General features: G+C 39.5%; 1 protein-coding gene across 1 annotated transcript; it reads right to left on the bottom strand.

Moving 5' to 3' along the window:
* Positions 1-8,858: 8,858 nt before the first annotated feature.
* On the bottom strand, positions 8,859-19,892 carry LOC306795041 (alpha-N-acetylgalactosaminide alpha-2,6-sialyltransferase 1-like). Its single transcript, XM_079293372.1, has 9 exons — positions 19,781-19,892; positions 19,314-19,572; positions 18,832-18,988; positions 18,122-18,284; positions 12,319-12,457; positions 12,127-12,230; positions 10,394-10,477; positions 10,167-10,266; positions 8,859-9,870 (listed from the first exon to the last, which is right to left on the bottom strand). Exons 1-9 carry the CDS (start codon positions 19,876-19,878, stop codon positions 9,658-9,660), a joined length of 1,317 nt encoding a protein of 438 aa, XP_079149498.1. The 5' UTR covers positions 19,879-19,892; the 3' UTR covers positions 8,859-9,657.
* Between the last annotated feature and the right edge of the window lie 4,067 nt (positions 19,893-23,959).

Here is a 23,959-nt window from a genome sequence, read left to right as displayed (position 1 = left end):
TGGACTGGTCTCGAACCAGCGTCAAGACTACCGGTGGAACGGACCACTTCCGGTGACGTTTTTCAAAATAAAACCTCGGGGTTGCGAGCAAAACCTGAGGTCAAACTGAGTTAAGCCAATTAATCATTCATATATCAGATACAATTATACATTTCATCTATATTTTATACATGTATTTTATAGTTTGAATACATCGTTTTCAGGGGTGATGTAAGTACGGATTTACTCAGGTACTGTAGGCTACTTAAATCAGAGGGACTACTACTACACTACAAATAATGGTAATAGGCTAGGAGTGTTTTCATTTTATGCAACTTTACACCTCTACTCCGCTACATTTGTCTACTTTTCAGATTACATATTTTTATCCCCCTCCTGTCCAGTAAGAACCATGAATCTGCAAATTTGATGATTTTGAATGTTTGTGACTAACTGAAGAAGGAAGTTCCTTTGTGTGTTGCGAAAAATCTCCTACTTCTTAAGCTGAATAAACTATAAAAGCCTCCTCATCAGCTGATAAATGCATCACCACGAAGCTGAAACCAGGGCTTTTTTTCTGAGATTTTTTTTAGAGATACGTGGTTCTCACAGGACAGCGACGCTGCAAATATACATATATATATAGATATATATATATAGATCTATATATATATAGATCTATAGATATATATATATATATATATATATATATATATATATAGATGAATATATATATATATATCTGTAGATATATATATATATATATATCTATAGATATATATATATATATATGAATATATATATCCACAGAGCTGTTTTCTCTGCAGTGAAAAATCATCGAACAATACCAACCTTATTTATAAAAGGGGTACGATGAGACCATCAACATATGGTAATGAGGGTATGTCAGAAAGAGAGAAAGAGAGAAAGGACTTTATATTTAATAGAATAAAGCCACATCATTCTACTTCAATTTAATATTTTAACTGATAGGAAAGCATCCGACTGGTTTATGTGAACAATCCCAGGTTGAGAAGTCTGTTTTTTAAATATTTTCAAGGATTGTGGTCAATTGGGAGGCTGGACTTCAATCAGGACATGGCGAGTGGTTCATTAATCTCTATTAGACAGATTATTAATGGACAGGGTTTTATCTCTAGTCCACACCTCGAAGCAAAATGGGGTGTAATGCACCCTAATATGCACATTTTAAAACGGTAAGCTATGAATTTCACAGTACGTTCATTGCTTTATAACGTTTACCTTTCATGTAAATGCATGTACATGTCTGTATACATGTATGTTAGTGTCTTTGTGAACATATATTAGTAGTTGTTGAATTTTAATGTACAAACAAGTAATTAAATAAATGCACCAGCCTTAGAAGTAGGCACAGGGGTAACAGCTAGTCATTTTAGGCTTTTGTAATTTCATATAATTACTTGTGGGCCTTTTATGGACCCTCTCCAGCTGTGAGGCTTTTCCCTCCACTGCATTTTCTTTACATGCTCCATTAGTAGCTTAACACATTATGTAGGAAGAAAAAGCTCCACGTCACCTGGAGATGAAGCCAATCCACCAGAACAGCAAAATAAATGTATATTTGAACATCTCAACCACACCAAACAATGCATTGTTTCATTCAGAATAAAACTTAACCAGGCTTCACAGTGGCATGGTGGTCTAAGGACCCCATGTGTGACTGCAGTGTTTCCCAATAATGTTTGTTTTAGAGGGGCAATGTTGAATGTCATGGTCATTTTAGAGGCTGTAGTTATCGTGAGTTGTAGGCCTACTGAGAGGTGATTCTAATTTTAAATATAACTTGAAGCTAAAACAAGGAACTTTCATTTTGTGTTTCCAAGCACCAGAATAATTTAGATAACCTGTAATTTGACTGCAGCAGGTTCTGGTTCTCCCGCAGCGTGGTGTTGGAGGAGCCGCTGCTGCAGGGCGCTGAGCTCTCCACCTCCCGCCAGACACAATATTGCCCTATGCTAACATGTTAGCCACACACCCAGTATTGTGATATAAACATGTTCCTGATGCATCTAAGTCACCAATAATCACTCTAATTTTCGCTTTTTCTTTTCGTTGCTTGATGTTCCACTTTCTCCACCAGCTAGTTGCTAACTTTGATTGTCTGTTTGAGGCTGAGCAGCCGGTTAACCAGAGCTTTTTGCTAAAAACAAGGTTGATGAGACCGATGACATTGGGAGTGAACCATAAATGTCACATGGCATCAAAAGTAAGGAGGTAAAAGAGGCTAAAAACAGCAGATTTGGATGATAATACTCTGTGGTCGTTTGCTTTTGTGTTGTATTTATAGGAAAATAGTGTCTTATTAATGTCTAAATACAAAAAGGATCACATGTATAAGCAGGGATTGCGTAAAAGCTACAATATTTGAGCTTTATTCTGAAGGTGAACCACCGAGCTTCCGGTATGAATCAGTCTGTCTCTGGCTGACTTGACGCAGTTTCTCGGCAACATCAGCCACCCCCACCTCCGCCCTCCCTCCTCCTCCTCCTCCTCCTCCTCCTCCTCCTCCTCCTCCTCCTCCTCCTCCTCCTCCTCCTCCTCCTCCTCATTCCTCCTCCCTCCCTCCTTCCGGATCAATGCTACCGTCACGTGACCTGTCACACAACTGATGTGTGTCACGTTTTAACTGGGAGGAGCTGTGGGACGAACCGGGGAGGAAGGGCAGGAAATCATACTTAAAGGCTTACTGCATTTATTAACGGGCTGTCCGCTCATAGTGGTGCTCTGGGGCAATGCCGTCCGTCCGACTGACTGACTGACTGACTGACTGACTGACTGACTGACTGACTGACTGACTGACTGACTGCATGCATGCATGCATGCATGTATCTGCATATGTATTGCAGGAAATTTGATATGTGTACTAATGTTTCCTTTAGAGACTGAAGGTGGTATTACACTTTAATGGACACAAAATGAAATTCCGAATTATCATTTAAACAGTCAAAACAAACAATATGACATTTCATTCTAGTGGTGCTGAAAGAAGTATTTAAACACTTTACAAATGTACTTTTTACTCCACTTCAGTTATTTGAAAACGTTGGTCGCTTATTAAATTCAGATTAAAAATACAAAGAATAAATCAACAAATAAATTACAATCTATTATCAAAGGATGAGATAAAACTGTAATGATCCTCGTGGGTGAATTCATACCCTGCAGAATAATAACTTCTACTTCTCGTGCGTTAAGTATATTTTGATGTTGACTTGTAACAGAGTATTTTTATCCTCGAGTATTGCTACTTTTACTAGAGTAAAATATCTGAGTACTGCTTCCACAAGTATCTAAAATAAAAGTATGTATTTTACAATTGGAGAAGAATATAGTCAGTCAACAGAAAAATATGGAAAATACAAATGAATAAAAATGGAAATACTTCAGTAACGAACAAGAACCACAAAACATGTACTTACACTCATCACTACCTTTATCGAAATAAAGGTTTAAATACTACAATGTAGAAATACTCTAAACTACAAGTACACATCCTGAACTCAGAGTTTTACTGAAGTACAGAAGTACAAATATACTTAAATGATCAAAAGTACTCATGAAGAATATTTAATATAGATTATGTTTTTTAATTACTATTATTGAAGCATTTACATGTCGGTATTAAGAAATGTAGCTAGTTTTAACTACATTATACGCTAAATGTTACACCATGTCACGTGCAGGTGGCTCTCTAATGCTTTCACATCATTTTTTTTATTTGAACATGTAAAGAAAAGCCCCACTTGCGCAGGGCATCAAAAAATTGAGTTATACTCTTATTGGTCCTCTCCACGGAAATCTTTAGTAAAAGGCGAAAGATTTATGCGATCTGAAGAGAACCAAGAGTGATCTGCCTCCAGACCGTCACTGAGACCGAACACTATCGCGGCAAAACCTTCCTCAGTCATGGTTTGCTGTTAATGTCACGTACACAACAACTCAATTTACATGACGTACAAACAAAGACACGATGAGAAATGACAACAAGACGGGATTATTATGTAATAGAAGAAAAAAACACACGTTTATTTAACGTTGGTTAGCGAGCCATTGCTCTGGCGCAATGCATGATGGGATTCCGGTAAATGAAGAAGTCAAATATTTGACTTCTGTTTGTTATTTGAGTTGATCTAAAACATGAATACATCAATTTACAATCAAAGGCACAACTACACTGTTAAGTTGATTATTTTCAGCAGTTTTACATGTTCCTATTTTTATAAATGAATCTTATCGTAAGTTTCGGAAGGACCCGCCCCCTTCTCCCTCTCTCTCGCTCACACACACACACACACACACGCGCACACACACACGCACACACATACACGCACGCACACACACACAGTCAGGATCTTTTGATGAGGAATGAGGGAGTAAATGGTCTATACTGCCTATTAAGTAAAGACATCCAACTAAATACACACTTAAGTTGGTTTTATCTTTGATTATGTGTAATAGTTGATAACCAGGAAACTGAAAAAATGCTGTTGAGCTGCAGGAAGTACAGTAACATGAATAATGAAGTCATAAATTGTAGCGTCTGACTGTTACTAGTAAGAACTAACAGCACGTTATCGTGTTTTCAATGATTCCCGTTGAGATTTATTTTGAACCAGTTAGGAAGCCCCGCAGAAGCAGGGCATCAAAAAAAATTGAGTTATACTCTTGTTGGTCCTCTCCACGGAAATCTTTAGTAAAATATATATGTTGTTTAGGGTTTAACGATGTCAAAACTCTGGTAATTTAAGAACAAAAATGTATTTTGATGGAATTTGCAAACGGGATTACATGTGTTTAAGAGATAAAGAACAGTCAAGTTGTGTGACAACTTTTGGGATTTCAAAAACAAACTCGTTGCACCGTGGGTGTCTAGCCTCTCAATCTCAACACAAGAACAGCGTTTAAACATGAGGGAGTCATTCCATGTGACGACGTTCAACTTCTCTGAGTCGAGCTCTTTCATCTTTGATCAAGGATCACCTCCTGTTGCATGACATCACACAGAGTTGTCATGTGAATGTAATGCATTTTTGAAATACTACACAAGGGAAATGTTGATAAATACAATTTATGTTGCGGATCTAACAGGAAGTCACTGTTTCTGTGACTTCCTGTTTATTCTTTGTGGGCGGCTGAAAACGGTCCGAATTGACCTCAGTTTTTTGTCAACGCCTCCTGCTGCTGTCGCCTGCTCTCGTATACTTTCCAGGCGAGACGAGCCTAAAACAAATCACCAGCAAATGAGATCTTATTTACAGACGTGACACACAAAGTTACAGCCCAAAAAAGAGGACAATTGACGAACGTCTTTATGTGTTGAAGCTTTTATCGGAAAGTATCATGACAACAACATATCACTTTTCGCTTATTTTTGTACCAGTTAGGAAGCCCCGCAGAAGCAGGGCATCAAAAAATTGAGTTATACTCCTGTTGGTCCGCTCCACGGAAATCTTTAGTAAAAGGCGAAAGATTTATGCGATCTGAAGAGAACCAAGAGTGATCTGCTGTCCCGGAGTTAGAGAGGCGCACCACCTTAGTGGGGACACGTATTTCACCACTGGTGCAGTTTTTAGAGCCAGGCGTCCGCAGTTGCTCTCCACCGACTGCGTGACCCCAATGCATGATGGGAAACGCCCCTCTGTCTCCGGATCAAAGAGCTGATTGGCTCTTTGTTTTGACAACAAAAACACGTTTTGTAGAAAATCCTAATTGTGTGTGTATTTGTAATATTTAACACTGGGTTGTTGACTATTAGTGTCATGTTGTGCGACGAAGGTTTAATCTAAAAACATGTCTTGTGTGGTTAATAATAATAATAACGCTTATATGTACAACACATATCAAAACGAGCAGCAACGTGTTTAACAGACATAAAAAGAACAAAGTATAGTTTACAATACAGATACATTTCCACATTCATATAATTTACAAACATGACTAAACATGAATAAATCTCGAACGAAGTCTGCAAACTACAAGTAGCCTACAAAGCGGATCTAACCGTAAGTAACTGTTTCTGTGACTTCCTGTTTATTCTTTGTGGGCGGCTGAAAACTGTCCGACTTGATATAAAATATCAAGCCTAAAATAAATCACCAGCAACTAAGATCGTACCTACAGTCACTGACACACACAGTTGAAGCCCAATTTAAAACCACTGAACGAAGGATTCCAGGCGTTGTAGTTTTTATATCTCGTTTATTCTTATACCAGTTAGGAAGCCCCGCAGAAGCAGGGCATCAAAAAATTGAGTTATACTCTTGTTGGTCCTCTCCACGGAAATCTTTAGTAAAAGGCGAAAGATTTATGCGATCTGAATAGAACCAAGAGTGATCTGGTTTTCCGTAGTTAGAGAGGCGAACCAGTTTAGTGGGGACACGTGTTTCACCACTGGTGCACCATAAACATCATGAAATAAAAATAACAAAATAATACACACATTCAGTGCAGTGTTTGTTGACTGTGCTGCTACTTTGTACGTGATTAGCTGTGTCACTTTAAACGTAACATTTGTTTCCCTATTTTTCAAATTGTGACGCAAGGCATGCTGGGAGTGGAGCATGCCATTTTCGTTTGATTTTCAGTTTTCTTTCTCGTTTTGTTTGAATTCTAAGCATTAAAAATACATAACACATGCAATGGTTTGCAATCTTCTTCGTACTGTTTGTATTAAAAATAATCACACACATCAGATCATTTATAAAGCACAAAGGTACTGTGAAACGACTTCCCACAGCTTGCAGATTTCATGCAGAACAACGACTCCCTGTGGTAACAGAACACACAAAACCTGTTGAACTTCTTTGAATCCTTTTTGCACAACCAAAAAAATCTGTACTTATAAGGTTCTTTATCGCCTAGAAAAATCAAACAAGAGACAACAGTTAAAAAAAAGTCAAATGTGTTGCAAGTCGGGGGAGTTGTTGGCTTTAAACTGTTTTTGCTAATTCAAAATGTTTGTTTTTCTCGATTGCTAAGACACATTTCTTGAAACGGTCACCCATTCTCTCAAAACTGTAAACACAAAACCTCATCTTCAAGCACTATTTACAAAACCTCTGAATCCTCTTGCAAAATGAAACTTTCGCCTCAAAACAGGTTTACCTGTGCTCAAAATCAAACACTGCTCTCAAATCATAAACAAAGTGATCAAAATAATATTCACGATCAAGCAGTCAGTAAACAATACACCAATAAATAGAAAACACATTGTTCAAAACATAGTTCTCAGGGAGAAGTAGATTTTTAATCTCAAAACACATTTCATATGAACGAAAACATGTTCTATTACAGTAGCTCAAAATTGATCAGAAATGACTACTGTGCTTTGCTCTTTGCAATTTCTTTTGTTGTTCCTCCTCCTTGTACCCCTATTTTTACAGTACTATACCCTGCATCTCACAAACGTGTCCTTGGTCTCTGTGATACTGTAATTCTTGTTCTTTGTTGATATGAACCTGCAACCAGTCAAAATCTATTGAGCAGTCAGTACTGTTACTGTAACAAATAGAAAGCGCAATGTCCTCTCACATTGTTTCTTCTATCCATTCTCAGACTTTCTCCTTCCCACCTTCAACCACCTGTTTGCTCTCTAAACTGGCTTATATTGGTTGTGTCACATCATTTCATACAAGTGAAATCAATTTAGAGTGATTGTGTTTAATCAATGACATGTGTTCTCTATTTGTATTTGATTGTTGCCACTTGTGTTTACCAGTATGGATGACATGTGCATTAGAGTGCAGAATGTGTTTTGAGACTGAGAATGTGTTGAGAGTTTTGCTGAAAAGTCTAAGTGAGATCTGCAAATTGACTTTAACACATTTTTAATTATTGTATTTAACAACTCGATAAACATAATTTGTATTTCATCAGCCTCTACAGCAGGGGTGGGCAAACTTTTTGGCTCGGGGGCCACATTGAGTTTTAAAATTTGACAGATGGGCAGGGCTTTATGTTTCATTAAATTATGTAGCACTGCTGCCCTCTAGTGGTTAAATCGTGTAATGTTTATGATTCATTCAATGAAGTAACACAGCTGCCCTCTAGTGGTTAAATCGTGTAATGTTTTATGATTCATTCAATGATGTAACACTGCTGCCCTCTAGTGGTTAAATCGTGTAATGTTTATGACTCATTCAATTATGTAACACTGCTGCCCTCTAGTGGTTAAATCGTGTAATGTTTTATGATTCATTAAATTATTTAACACTGCTGCCCTCTAGTGGTTCAATCGTGTAATGTTTATGATTCATTCAATTATTAATCATGTAATGTTCATGATTCATTCAATGATGTAACAGCTGCCGTCTAGTGGTTAAATCATGTAATGTTCATGATTCATTAAATTATGTAACACTGCTGCTCTCTGGTGGTTAAATTGTGTAATGTTTATGATTCATTAAATGATTTAACACTGCTGCCCTCTAGTGGTTAAATCGTGTAATGTTTATAATTCATTAAATTATGTAACACTGCTGCCCTCTAGTGGTTAAATCGTGTAATGTTCATGAGTCATTAAATTATGTAACACTGCTGCCCTCTAGTGGTTAATACAAATACTTGACTTTCACATCTAACATTATCAGAGCTCTGCTCTGTGATGTCGTTCCTCGTCTCTCCCCATGTGTCACGGTGTGGGTACATCTCACTGGAGTCAGGGAACGGATCAGAATACCCTTATTTTATTGGCTAAACTGCTGTTTGTGTCTTCCGTTTCTTCCTGTTTCATTCACCTACATTCCCCTGTGTCCTAAGCCCCTCCCTGTACAGCTTCTTATCACCTCTTTGCACCAATGTACATTTATAACAAATACCACACACGGTAATCAGCGTTGCATGTGTGTCAAACTATTTGACGTTGTAGAGAGACATTGTTGTAGGAACTTTTGTTTCTTACACTGAATACAATTACGAAAATGAACCTTATTATAAATGATGACTCAACAACTGAGAAGCTACTTCACTTAAAACAAGCTAACTGCTCAAATTAGCTGAAACTTAATAACTGTTATAAAGCCCTACGATAAGTCCTGCAGGTAGGTTATGATGCCCAGTTTTGTTTTCTGAAAACTGTTCTACCAGATATTGCTAAAACTTTCTGTTGACATTGGAGACAATAGTTTGTGGTGCTGTTAAACTGCGCCTTGAGAGACCCTACTTGTATTTTGCCCAACCCATTCACATCGACGAGTGCCGTTCAAAACCGTTAAAGTGTGAAGTCAATCGGTTGTTGTGAAAATAAAGGCCAGACAGGGACTCCTTCCATTTGAGTTGTATGAGGGCCGAATGAATATTAGGATATCTAAGAAACACCATCGGAAAACAAAACTCTCATATATTGTCTCGCAGGGTTTGGTTAAACAATATGAATATTTTAAAAAGTCTGTGGGAAAAAATGCTTCTGGGACCCATGGTAACAACGTGAAGGACCCGGAAATCAGTTTGTCCATTATGTAAAAATTCACTTCAAAGCCCAGCGCTCTACCTGAGCGCTTTGTAAACACACACACAAAACTTCCATTGGCACTTCTGGCCTCCCCGAGTCAAACCAACTTTCAACCATACTGAGTTGACTGTCGTTTCTGCTGATAGCGCCCACTCAGTCGGCTGACATCATTCGAAGCCGGTGCATTCTCAGTGCTTCGGTGTAACACTTGGCGATCCTGTTTCTGGCAATGTTGTTTGATATAGCTTTATTATTTTGCTGTCGTGTAGTCTTTTCCACAGATTCTTCTCCATGATATAGTCGTGGTTGGTGTAGAAAATGACATTGGTTTTATGAAGCCTCTCAACGTAGTAGTTGGAGTATTTCTTGAAGTCCTCAGTCATGAATCCATATGCACTCACCTGCCAACGTCAAGAACAGAACAGAGACGGTTGAGAATCATTCACAGCAAAAAAGGTTGGATTCAAGAAAAGTTTGACATTTTGAGAAATATGCTCATTCAATTTCTTGTGGAAAGTTAGATGAATGAGTCTGTCCGAAAAATTGGAGGCTACAGTCAGCCGATGATTAGCTTAATCAAGTGATAAACTACACATATTCAGAGTTAATGTCTGTACATTTTTGGATGCATAGTTCATGTTAGAGGTGTGGTTATCTACAGTATGGACGACATGTGGCTTCAGTAATATTAACTTACAGTGTCACAGGTTTGCAGAGCCAGGAAGACAGTGAATGCCCCAGCGGTTGGTTTGACCATCGACCAGTATGAAGAATTCAGATGAGGAGAATATAAGAACCTGTGGACAATGAAAAGTGTTAAATAAACATTAAAAAAACACCAAAACAAACTACAGCCTCTAAATAGACCATGAATGTGTCATGTAAAGTAAAAGGTTTTGGGTAGGATTGTGAGAGGAGGGTGACCTGTTTCGAACGTATCTGAGGAAATCCTGGTGCAGAACATAGAAGCGGGTCTCATTGTACTGTCCGGAATAGTAGGTCCTTGGCCTGCAGGGTTGAAATACAAAGTCAAGAGCTCAACACAAATCATTTTAATTTTCACATATATATTGCAGTTGCACTTTCCATACTCCATATGACATGCTACTCCCTAAGAGTGTAGAGAATGGCCAGGAAACTATTTCATGTATCATAAAAAAAACAGATGATTAACTTTTAGTGCTGCAAGAAGACAATGTGGGTTTAGTACAGGCATGTCCAAAGTCCGGCCAATCACGGCCCGAGGTCAGATTTTATATGCCTTCTGTCTTAAAATAAATAATTTATGGCCTACCAGCACAGTCAAAACGGAATGAATAAATCATACAAATTCAACATGCAATTCCTCTTTTTACCTCATGGTGGCAGCACCACCCTGTAACTGCCTGGCTGTTGAAATTGGCTCTGACCCTTGAACTGTCATGGCTACGGCAAGTAAAAAAAGGAAAGTGGATAACGAGGGCCGCCGCTTCCAGGAGAGGTGGAGATCGCAATATTTGTTTCACCGAAAACCAAAACAACTGTGTCTGCCTAATTTGTCATGAGACTGTTGCATATAATGTAAAGAGACACTACGAGACCAAACATGTTGATGCTACAACAAGCTGTCAGAGAGCGAACGTGCTAGAAAAGTGAAGCAACTCCAAGACAACTTGGTCACACAGCAGCGGTCCTTTTCACATGAAAACATTATCAAAGTAAGCTACGAAGTGGCCATGGTAATTGCGAAACACGACAAGCCTTTTACCGGTGACCTTTCGTTTGGCAGACAACCCTCTCTACCCAGTAAGCCACGGTCGCCCCCCGAAGTTATTTCAATGACAGCTATTTGCTGTGACATTTTCACATTATCAAATCTGGCCCTCTTTGAAAAAAGTTTGGACACCCCTGGTTTAGTGTTTCTCGAACTACAGTGTATGAGTTTTGCTTCTTGAATGGCAGGATTGAATTACCAGATTTTTGAATTTCTGCTTGAGCCACAAAGGAGCATAGTGTATGTTTGACATGACCTGTAACCTCCAGAAAATGTACTTAATGATACCTGCTTGCCTTCCTCCACTAATTTAGTAATTGTGAGTGAAATTACAAAAAAAAAAGAAAAATGTTCATTTGCATCAGATATTAGACTGTTTCCATGAGCATGTGGACATTGCGACATTGGACATTGTTCCTGTCGCCTTCAGATGTCCTCAGATGCGAGTCTTCCATTGATGGGTGCATCAACAAGGAGGAGGTATCCTGATTTTGCTGATGTTTTTCAGAAATTCAATAAATACATGGTCTATGAAATAACCACATAAAGTTGATTTTTTAATGCGTGAATTAAGTACTTAAAAATGAAAAGTTCCGATTTTCTTTTCTTCTTCTCAGTATCAAGTGAAATTAGTGAGATTATTTTTAAATTTCCAGCCATACGCATTACTATGTCTGCATGATTAAACTGGTTAATAGTTTGATTTAACTACACTGGGGAATCTTCTACGAAATTTGAATTAGTGTGTGCTTGACATGATCGATTAAGATCATGTCATTTGTGTACCACGACATCTTGATAGATGATCCAGGTCCAATCAAAAACGTTCCAGCCCTGGATGTGTTTTTGTGTTTGTGCGTGCATGTTACCCTCGACTAATAAAACAGAAAGAGTTGATATTCACCTCATGTTTTTATATTGCTCAGCAGTGACCCTTTCTCCTTTGAAAAGACTCTCCATCCAAATGAAATCCCTCATCCCTTGAGGAATCAGTACATATTTTATACCCTGCCAAAAGGACGAGGATGACAGATGAGTGCGCATGTGTAGGATATGAAGCAATACAATATCATATATTCAATTTGAGTTTGAGTACCTCATCTTTAGGGGCAGATGTGTATCCGAAGTTCCGCCACAAATACAGCGACGTAGTGATAGAATGGGCGGTGTGAACGTACACCGATGTCCTGTTTCCCACGTCTTCCTCATAACCTTTGATGGCTGCACCGTTCATCCTGTCGCACAAACACAAAAATTGACTGTTTACTACAGCTGTATGAACACAAAATAAACTGATTTGGCTGTGATTTAACTACAATAAACCGACAAAAAGGGACTCAGAAATAACTACATAATGATGCCGATTTGTAAAAAGTCTGAATTCATGTTTAGTTAGTTCTCTCCGCAAGACGACAAGCAAATAACTTTTACAATACTTGTTTTCTCCATGGAGCTCGGATTGATCGGTGCTAGGCTCTGCTAACATTGTAGCAGCTCCATCAACACTCAACATAACGTAATATCAACGTAAATACGGCAGCGTCTTTTTCATTGTTTGTACCATATGGTTTACACACACACATTTATTCACATAGTTTGGTCCGGTCTCTACTGATATGAGGTACCGTTGAGCTCTGGGTGAACACAGACGGCTACAGGATTTGTTTTCTGAGTCAACAACGGCAGGACGTCAGTGATGACAGGAGAAACAAGTTGAAAAATTTCAACTCACGCGTTTCGGGCGTTTTTGCCGTTTGACGCGAATTCGCGCAACTTTGCCCAAATTTGCCCGCGCCAAACACGCCGCGCCATCGCAAATTCGCGTCACTCCAGTCTCATCGCGTCTGTGCATAGACTTTATATGTAATCTACTCGCGCGAATAATTCGCGCCGCATTTGGTGTGAACACGGCATTAGCAGTCATGAAATGTTCTTCTCAGAATCAGCCAACAAAATCAGCCTACTATCACCTGAAGAATATATCAAGGATTAGAGGACTTATGTCTCAACAGGATTTGGAAAAACTTGTCCACGCATTTATCTTTAGTAGACTGGACTACTGTAACGGTGTGTTTACAGGTCTCTGTAAAAAGTCCGTCAGAAAGCTGCAGCTGATTCAGAACGCTGCAGCTCGAGTCCTCACTAAGACCAGGAGGGTGGACCACATCACTCCAGTTCTGAGGTCTTTGCACTGGCTTCCTGTCCAACAAAGAATTGACTTTAAAATCCTGCTGTTGGTTTACAAAGCACTGAATGGTTTAGGGCCAAAATACATCTCTGATCTGCTGCTGCCTTATGAACCATCCCGACCCCTCAGGTCGTCTGGGACCGGTCTACTTTCTGTTCCCAGAGTCAGAACTAAACATGGAGAAGCAGCGTTCAGTTTTTCTGCTCCACATATCTGGAACAAAGTCCCAGAAAGCTGCAGGTCTGCTGAGACCCTCAGCTCCTTTAAATCAAGATTGAAGACTTTTCTGTTTGCTGCTGCCTTTAATTGAACCACATTCAATTCATATATTAATCAATTTCCTGCATTTCTGCATTTTACTACTGTATTTTATTTCTTGCACTGTTTTTTAATGTGTTAATGAATGTTCTTAATTGTTTTTAAATCTCCTTTTCTTTTGCCTTATGTTTTGATGCTTTTAATGGTTATGTGAATCACTTTGAATTACCTTGTTGTTGAAATGTGCTATACAAATAAACTTGCCTTGCCTTCTCTGATTCGTCACGCGCCTATCACGTGACCAGTTCCCGGAAGCTCACAAACAACAACAGTCTTCATTACGATCTACCAGGTTCATTTAACACGGACAACTGATTACAGGTATTGCTGACCTTGTTGTTTTTACCAGCAGCTGTTGTCCAGTTAAAGTCTGTATTTATGGATTCTGACCTAAATATCAGATGAAATAATCAGCATTAAATACATCTTTATCAATAACCTAGATAATTAATAAAGGCACAGGTAAATATGACTACATCTTTGGTTTAAATATATACGTATACTGCCATCTAGTGGTAGAATGGTTCAACACTTTTACAGTCTGTGCACTGCGTTCACTCAAGCAACAGCACAATATGTGGAAAAATAAATATAAGTGCCAACAGCAACAACTCTGCGCACATGGACTTACACGGCATACAAGGAGATCCACACCATAACTAAATATTGACTTGGTGTAGAAAAAACATGTGTGCTCCTGATGTCACAGGGGTTTATGATATTCATCCTTATTGAGGACTCAGATTGCTTTAAATCTTATCTTAATTGGTGCCAAACAGAACAAATCAAAGGGTTTCTTTCAGAAAAACGTAATCGTGGGCATCAATCTCTTTCCCCATTTTAGAGCCATTTAGGATTCCTCCAGTGCCCACCACAGCACAGCGCAGACACTTGCAAAAATACCCCCCCCCCCCCCCAAAAAAAAACATATTAAATGCATTTGAAGATGCAAAATAGTTCACAACATTTTCTGCAAGCAAAACTTAAAAGCATATTGCTAATGGGTTGATGTGGTTTCTTTAATAGCTTTTTACAGTCACAATGTCTTTAACGACAATGTGAAAGGTCTGGCTCATAGTGATGAACTGGAAGAACCAGTTTTAACCTGAATCTCCTCCTCTTTCCTAAGATATCCAGCAGCTGTACGTCACCTGCTCAGCATCAAAGGACAGCGAGAGACTGGCTGGTGAAGACAGCGGAGCATTTACACAATTGCACAATAGAAGGGAGGCAGAGTGCAAAAGTAACTTTTCAGGATCTCAGGTAAATGTAAACTTCACAGTATCAGGTGATCCAATGTTACACAATGCCATGTGACCATAGAAGTGCAGTGTCATGAACTTGGACAGATGACAATTCCAATAATATGCTCGACGTGTCTGAACAGAATGATATTCACATAGAGTCTGAGACGAAGCAACGACTGCCCGTTGATGAGCGTGATACTTCTTTATTAAAGTTTGAACACTTAAAACTAAATCGAGAAAATATTCAAGCTTACGCTTTATATTTGACCCTTTTCAATGCCTGAATTACTTCATAAATATCAAAAATAACGTTAATATTTACAATCATTCAATGTTATCAATGTAATGAATTGCTGTAAATTTAGGGTGGATTTTCAACGATATCTTACAGTATTTCATAATCACGGTAACATACAGTTAAATGTTCATCCCTCGTATGTAAATTAACAGTCAATGTCGTCAATTAACCATAACAGCAGACTACTGTAATATATCAGCATAATACAGTATTTCCTGTGAAGTGGTGGAAATACGCTTCTCTGTACAAGTTCAATGAATCACGATCCATCTACATCGTACTGCAGGTTAATGTATCTGTAATGACAATAGAATATTTACTATTATTCAAACTGTTCATTGCCTACAAGTCATTTTTGAGTGACAAGACGTGACCGACTGCTCCTGAACGTGACTTTGGACACAACAGCTTCAGTTCGTCCTTCTGAGCACAGCCAAGGTGTTCTTTCTCTTTATTGTTTTCATTCATGTGTGAGTTCATGCAGCTCAAATGAACTATTCATGTGTATAAGACTTGTTGACAAGCTAGACTGTGATGCAGTTCTATTACACTGTTCTTGATACTATTTCAAGTCAGCGTTTCACTCTTAATGCTCTTTTAATTCAGTGTCTGAGGGAGTGACGCCGAGATCGAAAAGTGGTCGATGGTATGCCAGTTGTTCAGGGTTAGGTACCGATACCTGGGGTGTGCCACTGTTTTTCAGGCTTGGGTACTGAACCCTGGGGTGTGTCACTGTTAGTCAACGGTATGTACCTACCTACCGCTGTGTTGCACTACTTTGTCAATAAAGTCAAAAGAATACATGTACACTGTTCGTGAATCAAACCAATTCACATTAAATGTGCATATGCATCAAGCAGTAGCGGGCCGTCAGGGCCTGCAAGGCCTTCTCTGCTGGCCTAAACAGAATCACAAAGCTATTTATATTTTAAAAAACAGTAATAATAATAATTTATTTTATAATTTAATAATTTTTCTTAAATGCACTACATGTATTATAATTTATAAAAATATTTTCCCCATTATCTTATTTTCTCATTGCACGGCTACTGTCTTCCTCAGTTGCTCTCAGTTGCTCTCAGATCTCACCTCTGTGTGTCTATGCCAGATGCCTGCAGACTCGGCTCTGCGGCCAGTGCAGATTAAAGTACATGGGGACGATATTGTTGATTGTCATAGTGTTCAACCAATCAGATCTTTAGTTTGACATGTTGGGCGTATTCTTTGACGTGTCAGCGTCGGCTAGCGGCCTATAATGACGTCAGCATTACGTACCGCTCATGTCCAGGTGCACGCGCTGCAGAGTGTGCTGTGATTGGTCAGTGGGCGAGCACGTGACTAAAGTGAAACTTGTGCTTGCTAGCAGAACTGAGCTTGTTAGCAGTCAGAGTTCAAGTGGAACGATATGGAAGAAATGATGGCATGTTTAGTTTTTTTTACTTAGCTTTGTTTTTTTAACATCAAATGGCGGAAGGACGAGAAGCTGATTTAGTGGCGGAGTTACTTGGAACGCCTTTCTCAAGAAGGACATTAAGCTGCCTGAGCAAAGCCGCTACACGACACCAAAGTACGGCGGGACACTTGCAAGCTACGGTGCTCTTAAAAACGTTTGGAAGGACCCGAGTGGATCTCCAGATCAACGAACAAGTTCGCAGGGAAACGGAGCTCCACATTGAAAAAGTTAAGAAGAATAGGGAAATACTGAAGGCAAGGCAAGTTTATTTGTATAGCACATTTCAACAACAAGGTAATTCAAAGTGCTTCACATGAAACCATGAAAAGCATAAAGGCAAAAGTAAAGGAGATTTAAAACATACATTGAAACAATAATCGATGTCTCCCTGAGACATTACGCTGCACGCAATCAACCATACACTGCCGCAATTCTGAAAAGGACCTCTTGCTGGAACTGAAACGCACGGATGTACTGCACAGCCGAGTTATTGACCTCTTTGTAAAGAAAGAGGAGGCTGGACTTTGTATTTAAATAGAACAGCATTTGGTAAGTGAAACTGCTTTTGTTTTCTGTATCTCTGCAGTGTGTTAATTTTGACTATCGTGTCGTTTATATATATCAGATATGTATATTATATATTGTTCCCTGATGTCAATACTATTTGAATGGCCATTGCTCTTTAATGTGAGCGTTGCTGGGTTGTTTTGTCATGCTTTGTTGTGAATATGTGTGACGGTTCTTGTGAGTTCGCTCTTGTCATTGTGTTAATTACATAGATTTTGACCATATGTATTGTCCGTTAATTACGAAGCATCCCGTCCTGCGTGGGGTTAGGATCCGGATAATTGAATCAGTTTGGGCTGTTTTCTTTCACAAATAAGAATGATGGTCTGGAGAAATGGGGATTGTGTGGCGATTGCTTAGCCCTGTTTGAATCAGTAGGGAACAGTGAAACGCTGCGGGGAGAATGTAGCGTGAGTTTGTGCGCGTTGTTTTGCTTCCGGGGTCAGACGCTGACCCGGAAAGTAAACAAACAGACAGACCGGTGTCCACCGAAAACGTTATATTTACCACAATTTAAGCTTCTGCATTTTCCAAATGCACCAGTATTATTGTTCGGGTTGTAAGCCTTGTACCGAACGGTTTAAAACAAATACGTGATGTTACACCCCTAGAAACAAATAACCGTAGCTGTGGCGCCATCATGAGGTTATTAGGTGGTAAGACATCAGTGAAGGCCCAGGTATAAAATGCACGGCCGCCACTGGAAAAACATGTGTGCTCCTGATGTCACAGGGTTTTATGATATTTATCCTTATTTATTTACCTATCAGATTGCTTTAAATCTTATCTTAATTGGTGCCTAACAGAACAAATCAAAGGGTTTCTTACCGAAAAACGTAATCGTGGGCATCAATCTCTTTCCCCATTTTAGAGCCATATAGGATTCCTCCAGTGCCCACCACAGCACAGCGCAGACACTTGTCACTGCCTGTCTTTGGAGGGAGTAGTGGCTCGTTTGGCTTTGGGATCAAATTCACTGCAGGCATCACTTCTGCAAAAATACCCCCCCCCAAAAAAACATATTAAATGCATTTTAAGATGCAAAATAGTTCACAACATTTTCTGCAAGCAAAACGTAAAAGCATATTGCTGATGGGTTGATGTGGTTTCTTCAATAGCTTTTTACAGTCACAATGTCTTTGATGACAATGTGAAAGGTCTGGCTCATAGTGATGAACTGGAAGAACCAGTTTTAACCTGAATCTCCTCCTCTGAATCTCCTCCTCTGTCCTAATTGTCCAACACGCTTGGCACGCGGAAGAATTTCCAGTTGGCTGCATTCTACAACCTCACAACCGCACCACTAGATGCCTCCCAAATCCTACACATTGCACCTATAAAATATCTAATTTAAAACTGTTGGTCATGCAGAGGGAACTCTCTGCTAAATTCAAATTTAGCAATTTTTTAAACCCATTTTTATGCGATATCTGCAATGTCCTCAAATGGTTCCGGTTATGATAGGTCGTAGGGCAGTGAGTCCCGCAACAGTTTTTGCACATTTTAGCAAATATCTGGTGACACATATTAACACCTACCATCATGTTTGAACTCCATAAAACCAAAAGGATTGTTAAAATGTGAAAGCCGGTTCCACTCGCTCATGTTGGTTCTGTGCATAAACATGCGGACGTTGGGGAGGAAAGCCTTCTTGAAGCCTTCATCCTCAGAGTTTCGCAGAGACTCGGCACATGTCTGAGAATGTAAGATCAAATATTAAACTATGAAATAAAGTAAAATTAAATAGAAAAAAACTCCTTTTCAATGTGTCTAAAACCATTGATCTAATGAAGCTGTTACAGAGGAAACATCAGGAAAAAAAGCGGAACAAATCCAACAGATCGACACATTTAAAAATGACGTTGATTGCTCTGAAACTTTAAGTGAAAAGCAAACACAAAACCCATACAGCTCACGCCAAATACACACAACTGAACACATAACTGTGCGGATTACCCCAGTAGCAACAAAGATAATACATTTGCTATGTTTCTGTCCTTTCTTGTCCGAACATGCTTACTGTCTGCCTGGGTGGAGCATCCTGGTTGTAAATATCATCAAAATCCCACCGAGGAACCTTCTTGAAGGATTTTCGGGAGAGGACGGGCATGGGAGTCTCAGGCACAGCGCCAGGTGTAGTGCGTCTCGTTTGATCACTTTTTACCTCTGTCCCGTTTGTTTTTGTGGAATCAGCTATTTTTGTCAAGTTTTCTTCTACTTCTCCGGACCAAACCATTTCCTCATCTACTTGTCTGGTTAGTCCTGAGAAAGTGCTCCATCTGATGTGGAAATTTGACAAAAGAGCAATAGATAATGAATAATACAAGTATTAGCAAGACACAGGTTGAAGTGAATTAATGTATAGTACTGTACCTGGAAATGTACTGATACACACTTCAGTGGTAAAATAATGAGCTATACTTAACCAGATAACAGTTTAAGAAATAAGATCCCGACTTTTTACCTTAACTCGTAAATACAACTTACCCAATGCTTGATAAATGTCCAAATGTTAGAAAAATAAGTACAGTACAAACTGAAATCACAAGCAGCAATAAAAAAACCCTGAAGGTTTGGATTGCCATCCCTAAAGCTGAGAACTAATGTTTGGTTAAATACTGACGAGTGTTTGCTTTCTCCACTGATATTTCTAGACAGGTAACAAGTTATCTTTATTGCATCATGTGCCTAAAGATAAAGGGGTTGGGACGACAGCACGTCTGTCATGAAATCACAATCATGCACACACCTTCCCAACGGTACATTGCACAATAGAAGGAGAGTGAAAAAGTAACTTTTCAGGATTCCAGGTAAGTGTTATTTAATTACAACATAAAAAAAAAGAAGTTGTGTAATAAATTAAGATATTTAATTTATTGTATTACGATACAAAACTATGAGAAACAATAGTCCTTTATCTCCTTTATTTGCATATGGGTAGCTAGAAATCCTGCTCTATGCTGCAAGAGATCCAGCTGCTTTGGGTTTTGTCTTCATGTGTTATGTGAGACAGGTGGATTGAAACAGCAAAGACACAACACAATTCAAACAAAGTACATCATATTGAAATGTGTGAGCAGTAGTTGGGTGGACTGTGCATCTTGTTTTGAATACTGTGAATAAGCATTCAAGCATTCTGTGCGCTTGAGTAGTCTTTCAGTAAGTTACAGGAGCGCCGTCACGGGTGGATCCCAAAACACAAAGATGAGTCTCAGATAGAGTAGAGTCTGAGCTGCTCCTCCATTTCTCCATCAGACACCTCCCCAAACGTTTCCTGGTTGTCTTTCAGCAGCTGGAAGATGGCGGCCAGCTGCTCACGCTGCACCCTGAAGACAATTACACAATTGCACAATAGAAGGGAGGCAGAGTGCAAAAGTAACTTTTCAGGATCTCAGGTAAATGTAAACTTCACAGTATCAGGTGATCCAATGTTACACAATGCCATGTGACCATAGAAGTGCAGTGTCATGAACTGAAAGGTCTGGCTCATAGTGATGAACTGGAAGAACCAGTTTTAACCTGAATCTCCTCCTCTGAATCTCCTCCTCTGTCCTAATTGTCCAACACGCTTGGCACGCGGAAGAATTTCCAGTTGGCTGCATTCTACAACCTCACAACCGCACCACTAGATGCCTCCCAAATCCTACACATTGCACCTATAAAATATCTAATTTAAAACTGTTGGTCATGCAGAGGGAACTCTCTGCTAAATTCAAATTTAGCAATTTTTTAATCCATTTTTATGCGATATCTGCAATGACCTCAAATGGTTCAGGTTATGATAGGTCGTAGGGCAGTGAGTCCCGCAACAGTTTTTGCACATTTTAGCAAATATCTGGTGACACATATTAACACCTACCATCATGTTTGAACTCCATAAAACCAAAAGGATTGTTAAAATGTGAAAGCCGGTTCCACTCGCTCATGTTGGTTCTGTGCATAAACATGCGGACGTTGGGGAGGAAAGCCTTCTTGAAGCCTTCATCCTCAGAGTTTCGCAGAGACTCGGCACATGTCTGAGAATGTAAGATCAAATATTAAACTATGAAATAAAGTAAAATTAAATAGAAAAAAACACCTTTTCAATGTGTCTAAAACCATTGATCTAATGAAGCTGTTACAGAGGAAACATCAGGAAAAAAAGCGGAACAAATCCAACAGATCGACACATTTAAAAATGACATTGATTGCTCTGAAACTTTAAGTGAAAAGCAAACACAAAACCCATACAGCTCACGCCAAATACACACAACTGAACACATAACTGTGCGGATTACCCCAGTAGCAACAAAGATAATACATTTGCTATGTTTCTGTCCTTTCTTGTCCGAACATGCTTACTGTCTGCCTGGGTGGAGCATCCTGGTTGTAAATATCATCAAAATCCCACCGAGGAACCTTCTTGAAGGATTTTCGGGAGAGGACGGGCATGGGAGTCTCGGGCACAGCGCCAGGTGTAGTGCGTCTCGTTTGATCACTTTTTACCTCTGTCCCGTTTGTTTTTGTGGAATCAGATATTTTGTCAAGTTTTCTTCTACTTCTCCGGACCAAACCATTTCCTCATCTACTTGTCTGGTTAGTCCTGAGAAAGTGCTCCATCTGATGTGGAAATTTGACAAAAGAGCAATAGATAATGAATAATACAAGTATTAGCAAGACACAGGTTGAAGTGAATTAATGTATAGTACTGTACCTGGAAATGTACTGATACACACTTCAGTGGTAAAATAATGAGCTATACTTAACCAGATAACAGTTTAAGAAATAAGATCCCGACTTTTTACCTTAACTCGTTGTAAATACAACTTACCCAATGCTTGATAAATGTCCAAATGTTAGAAAAAATAAGTACAGTACAAACTGAAATCACAAGCAGTGTAAATAAAAATATACATTCATTCAATGTTAAACACAGTTTATACGCGGATATGTGAGTTCTAGTACACGAAGGTCAAAAACGCCAGGTGGGGCACTCTCGCACTCGCCTGAACAAAGTGGAAAATACTAGAACTCTGAAGGATAGCTTTTGCCCCAGTTAAATGTCACATAGTCTTACAGAGAACCAGTCTCAACTGCCTGCTCCATCTTAGAGATAGAAAGAGGCGCCCTTGCATATCTAGCGCCTAGCTTATCTAGTTGGCCGAACATAACAATATGCTGCTGAATCAACATCTCACACACACTGACGTTCCAGAGAAGGCGGATCCCGGACGTGAGCCAGTGTGGGCGGAGATGCCCAGAGCTCCATCAGGTCATCTGAATGCTAAAAACAGATCCACCTCCTACTTTGCTTTGACCAATAGGCTCCAAAAGGAGGACCTAATATATGAACGCATGCGCACTCTGTCTAAGCGCCTTTTAGCTTTTCATTCGCTCCTACAGAGTGAACTTTCTAGGTCCGTGCACGTTTAACTGCTGGACATAATACTTCTGTCACAAATAAACCTTATTGCTTGAATTGAGCTAAACGCCTCGACCTAAGTCTGTTCACCTGAGTTTTCTCCTCAACATGAGATTTATTCTCAACATGGTAGCAGAGTTTGGCTTTAACGATCAGTAGGAGATACATCTCGTGACAGACTTTTTCTTCTGTCCACAGACAAAACAACAGGTGTTTTCACGAGAGGCTGGGGATTCCGGCGGCCTGCCGGAGTGATTCTTATCACCTCGGGAAACTGATCAAACAGCGCTGAATCAAAAGGTAAGCAGAGCCTATTTAAATGAAATCTGCAGAATTGTATGTAGGACAAAAAACCAAATTGAATTGATCAGGAGTACCGGGTGTGAGTAATGAATTGCATTGACTAAATTTTTAAAAGATAAATTGCTGAGCATTGTGACAGGATTGTTATGACAGCAGTGGGGTTTTTTTAGCATAGAATGTACATGTGTGTGAGTGGATCTAACAGAAATTAAGGATTGTAAGTTCTATAAACTGGCATCGTGTTCACCGTGTAAGTCTTGATAACTGTTCGGAGGTTACACAGCCGTGGCGAAAGCTTCGGTTCGCTGACCAATGACGGTCTGAAAGACTGAATTCCAGGCCACACTGTTGATTTATGCGAAGTTGCAAACTGAGGTTTGGATCAAGTATATAGAAATTGTTGTTGAAATACGCTGATGTGAAAGTAGTGTGTCTGGAGACTGCAAAACGCCATTTCCTAAAGGGACCACGTTCATGCATGTTGTACACTGTAAAACGAAGATCCATCCAGAGAATTTTAATTGAGAAAAATAAATTGATGAGGTCAAATTGATGAGGCAATTGATGAGGTTTGTGTACCAGTATTGCAGAAGTGGCAGTGTATGGGTTTGCATCCAGCATAGATGATCTCAGGGAGACATCGATTCAATTATAGCACAAGATATCGCCACTTTCTTCGGAACCGTGCTCGCACAAGGCGTACACTGTAAACAAAAAGATCAATAGATCTTTCCTGACGAGGTCTGTGTGCGATTATTTGTGGGATCACGGCTGTGTGTGGTCGATTGAGTGCTGGGTAATGTCTCAGGGAGACACAGGTCAGAATTCAGAGAATGCACAAGAATTCGCCATTTCCTTAGGGACCGTGTTCGCACAAGGCGTACACTGTAAACAAAAAGATCAATAGATCTTTCCTGACGAGGTCTGTGTGCGATTATTTGTGGAATCACGGCTGTGTATGG

This window comes from Melanostigma gelatinosum (assembly GCF_949748355.1).
Source record: "Melanostigma gelatinosum genome assembly, chromosome: 21".
Taxonomy (NCBI): Eukaryota; Metazoa; Chordata; class Actinopteri; order Perciformes; family Zoarcidae; genus Melanostigma; species Melanostigma gelatinosum.
This window is presented reverse-complemented; position numbering and strand designations above follow the sequence as displayed.

Excerpts from the sequence above, each read along its gene's own strand:
- LOC306795041 (XM_079293372.1), bottom strand. The coding sequence starts at position 19,878 with ATGGCAATCCAAACCTTCAGGGTTTTTTTATTGCTGCTTGTGATTTCA. Across the intron at positions 12,458-18,121 it reads GCCCACGATTACGTTTTTCG|GATGAACGGTGCAGCCATCA; the intron begins GTAAGAAACCCT and ends TTTGTGCGACAG. Across the intron at positions 9,871-10,166 it reads CTCTGCAAACCTGTGACACT|GTGAGTGCATATGGATTCAT; the intron begins GTAAGTTAATAT and ends TGACGTTGGCAG.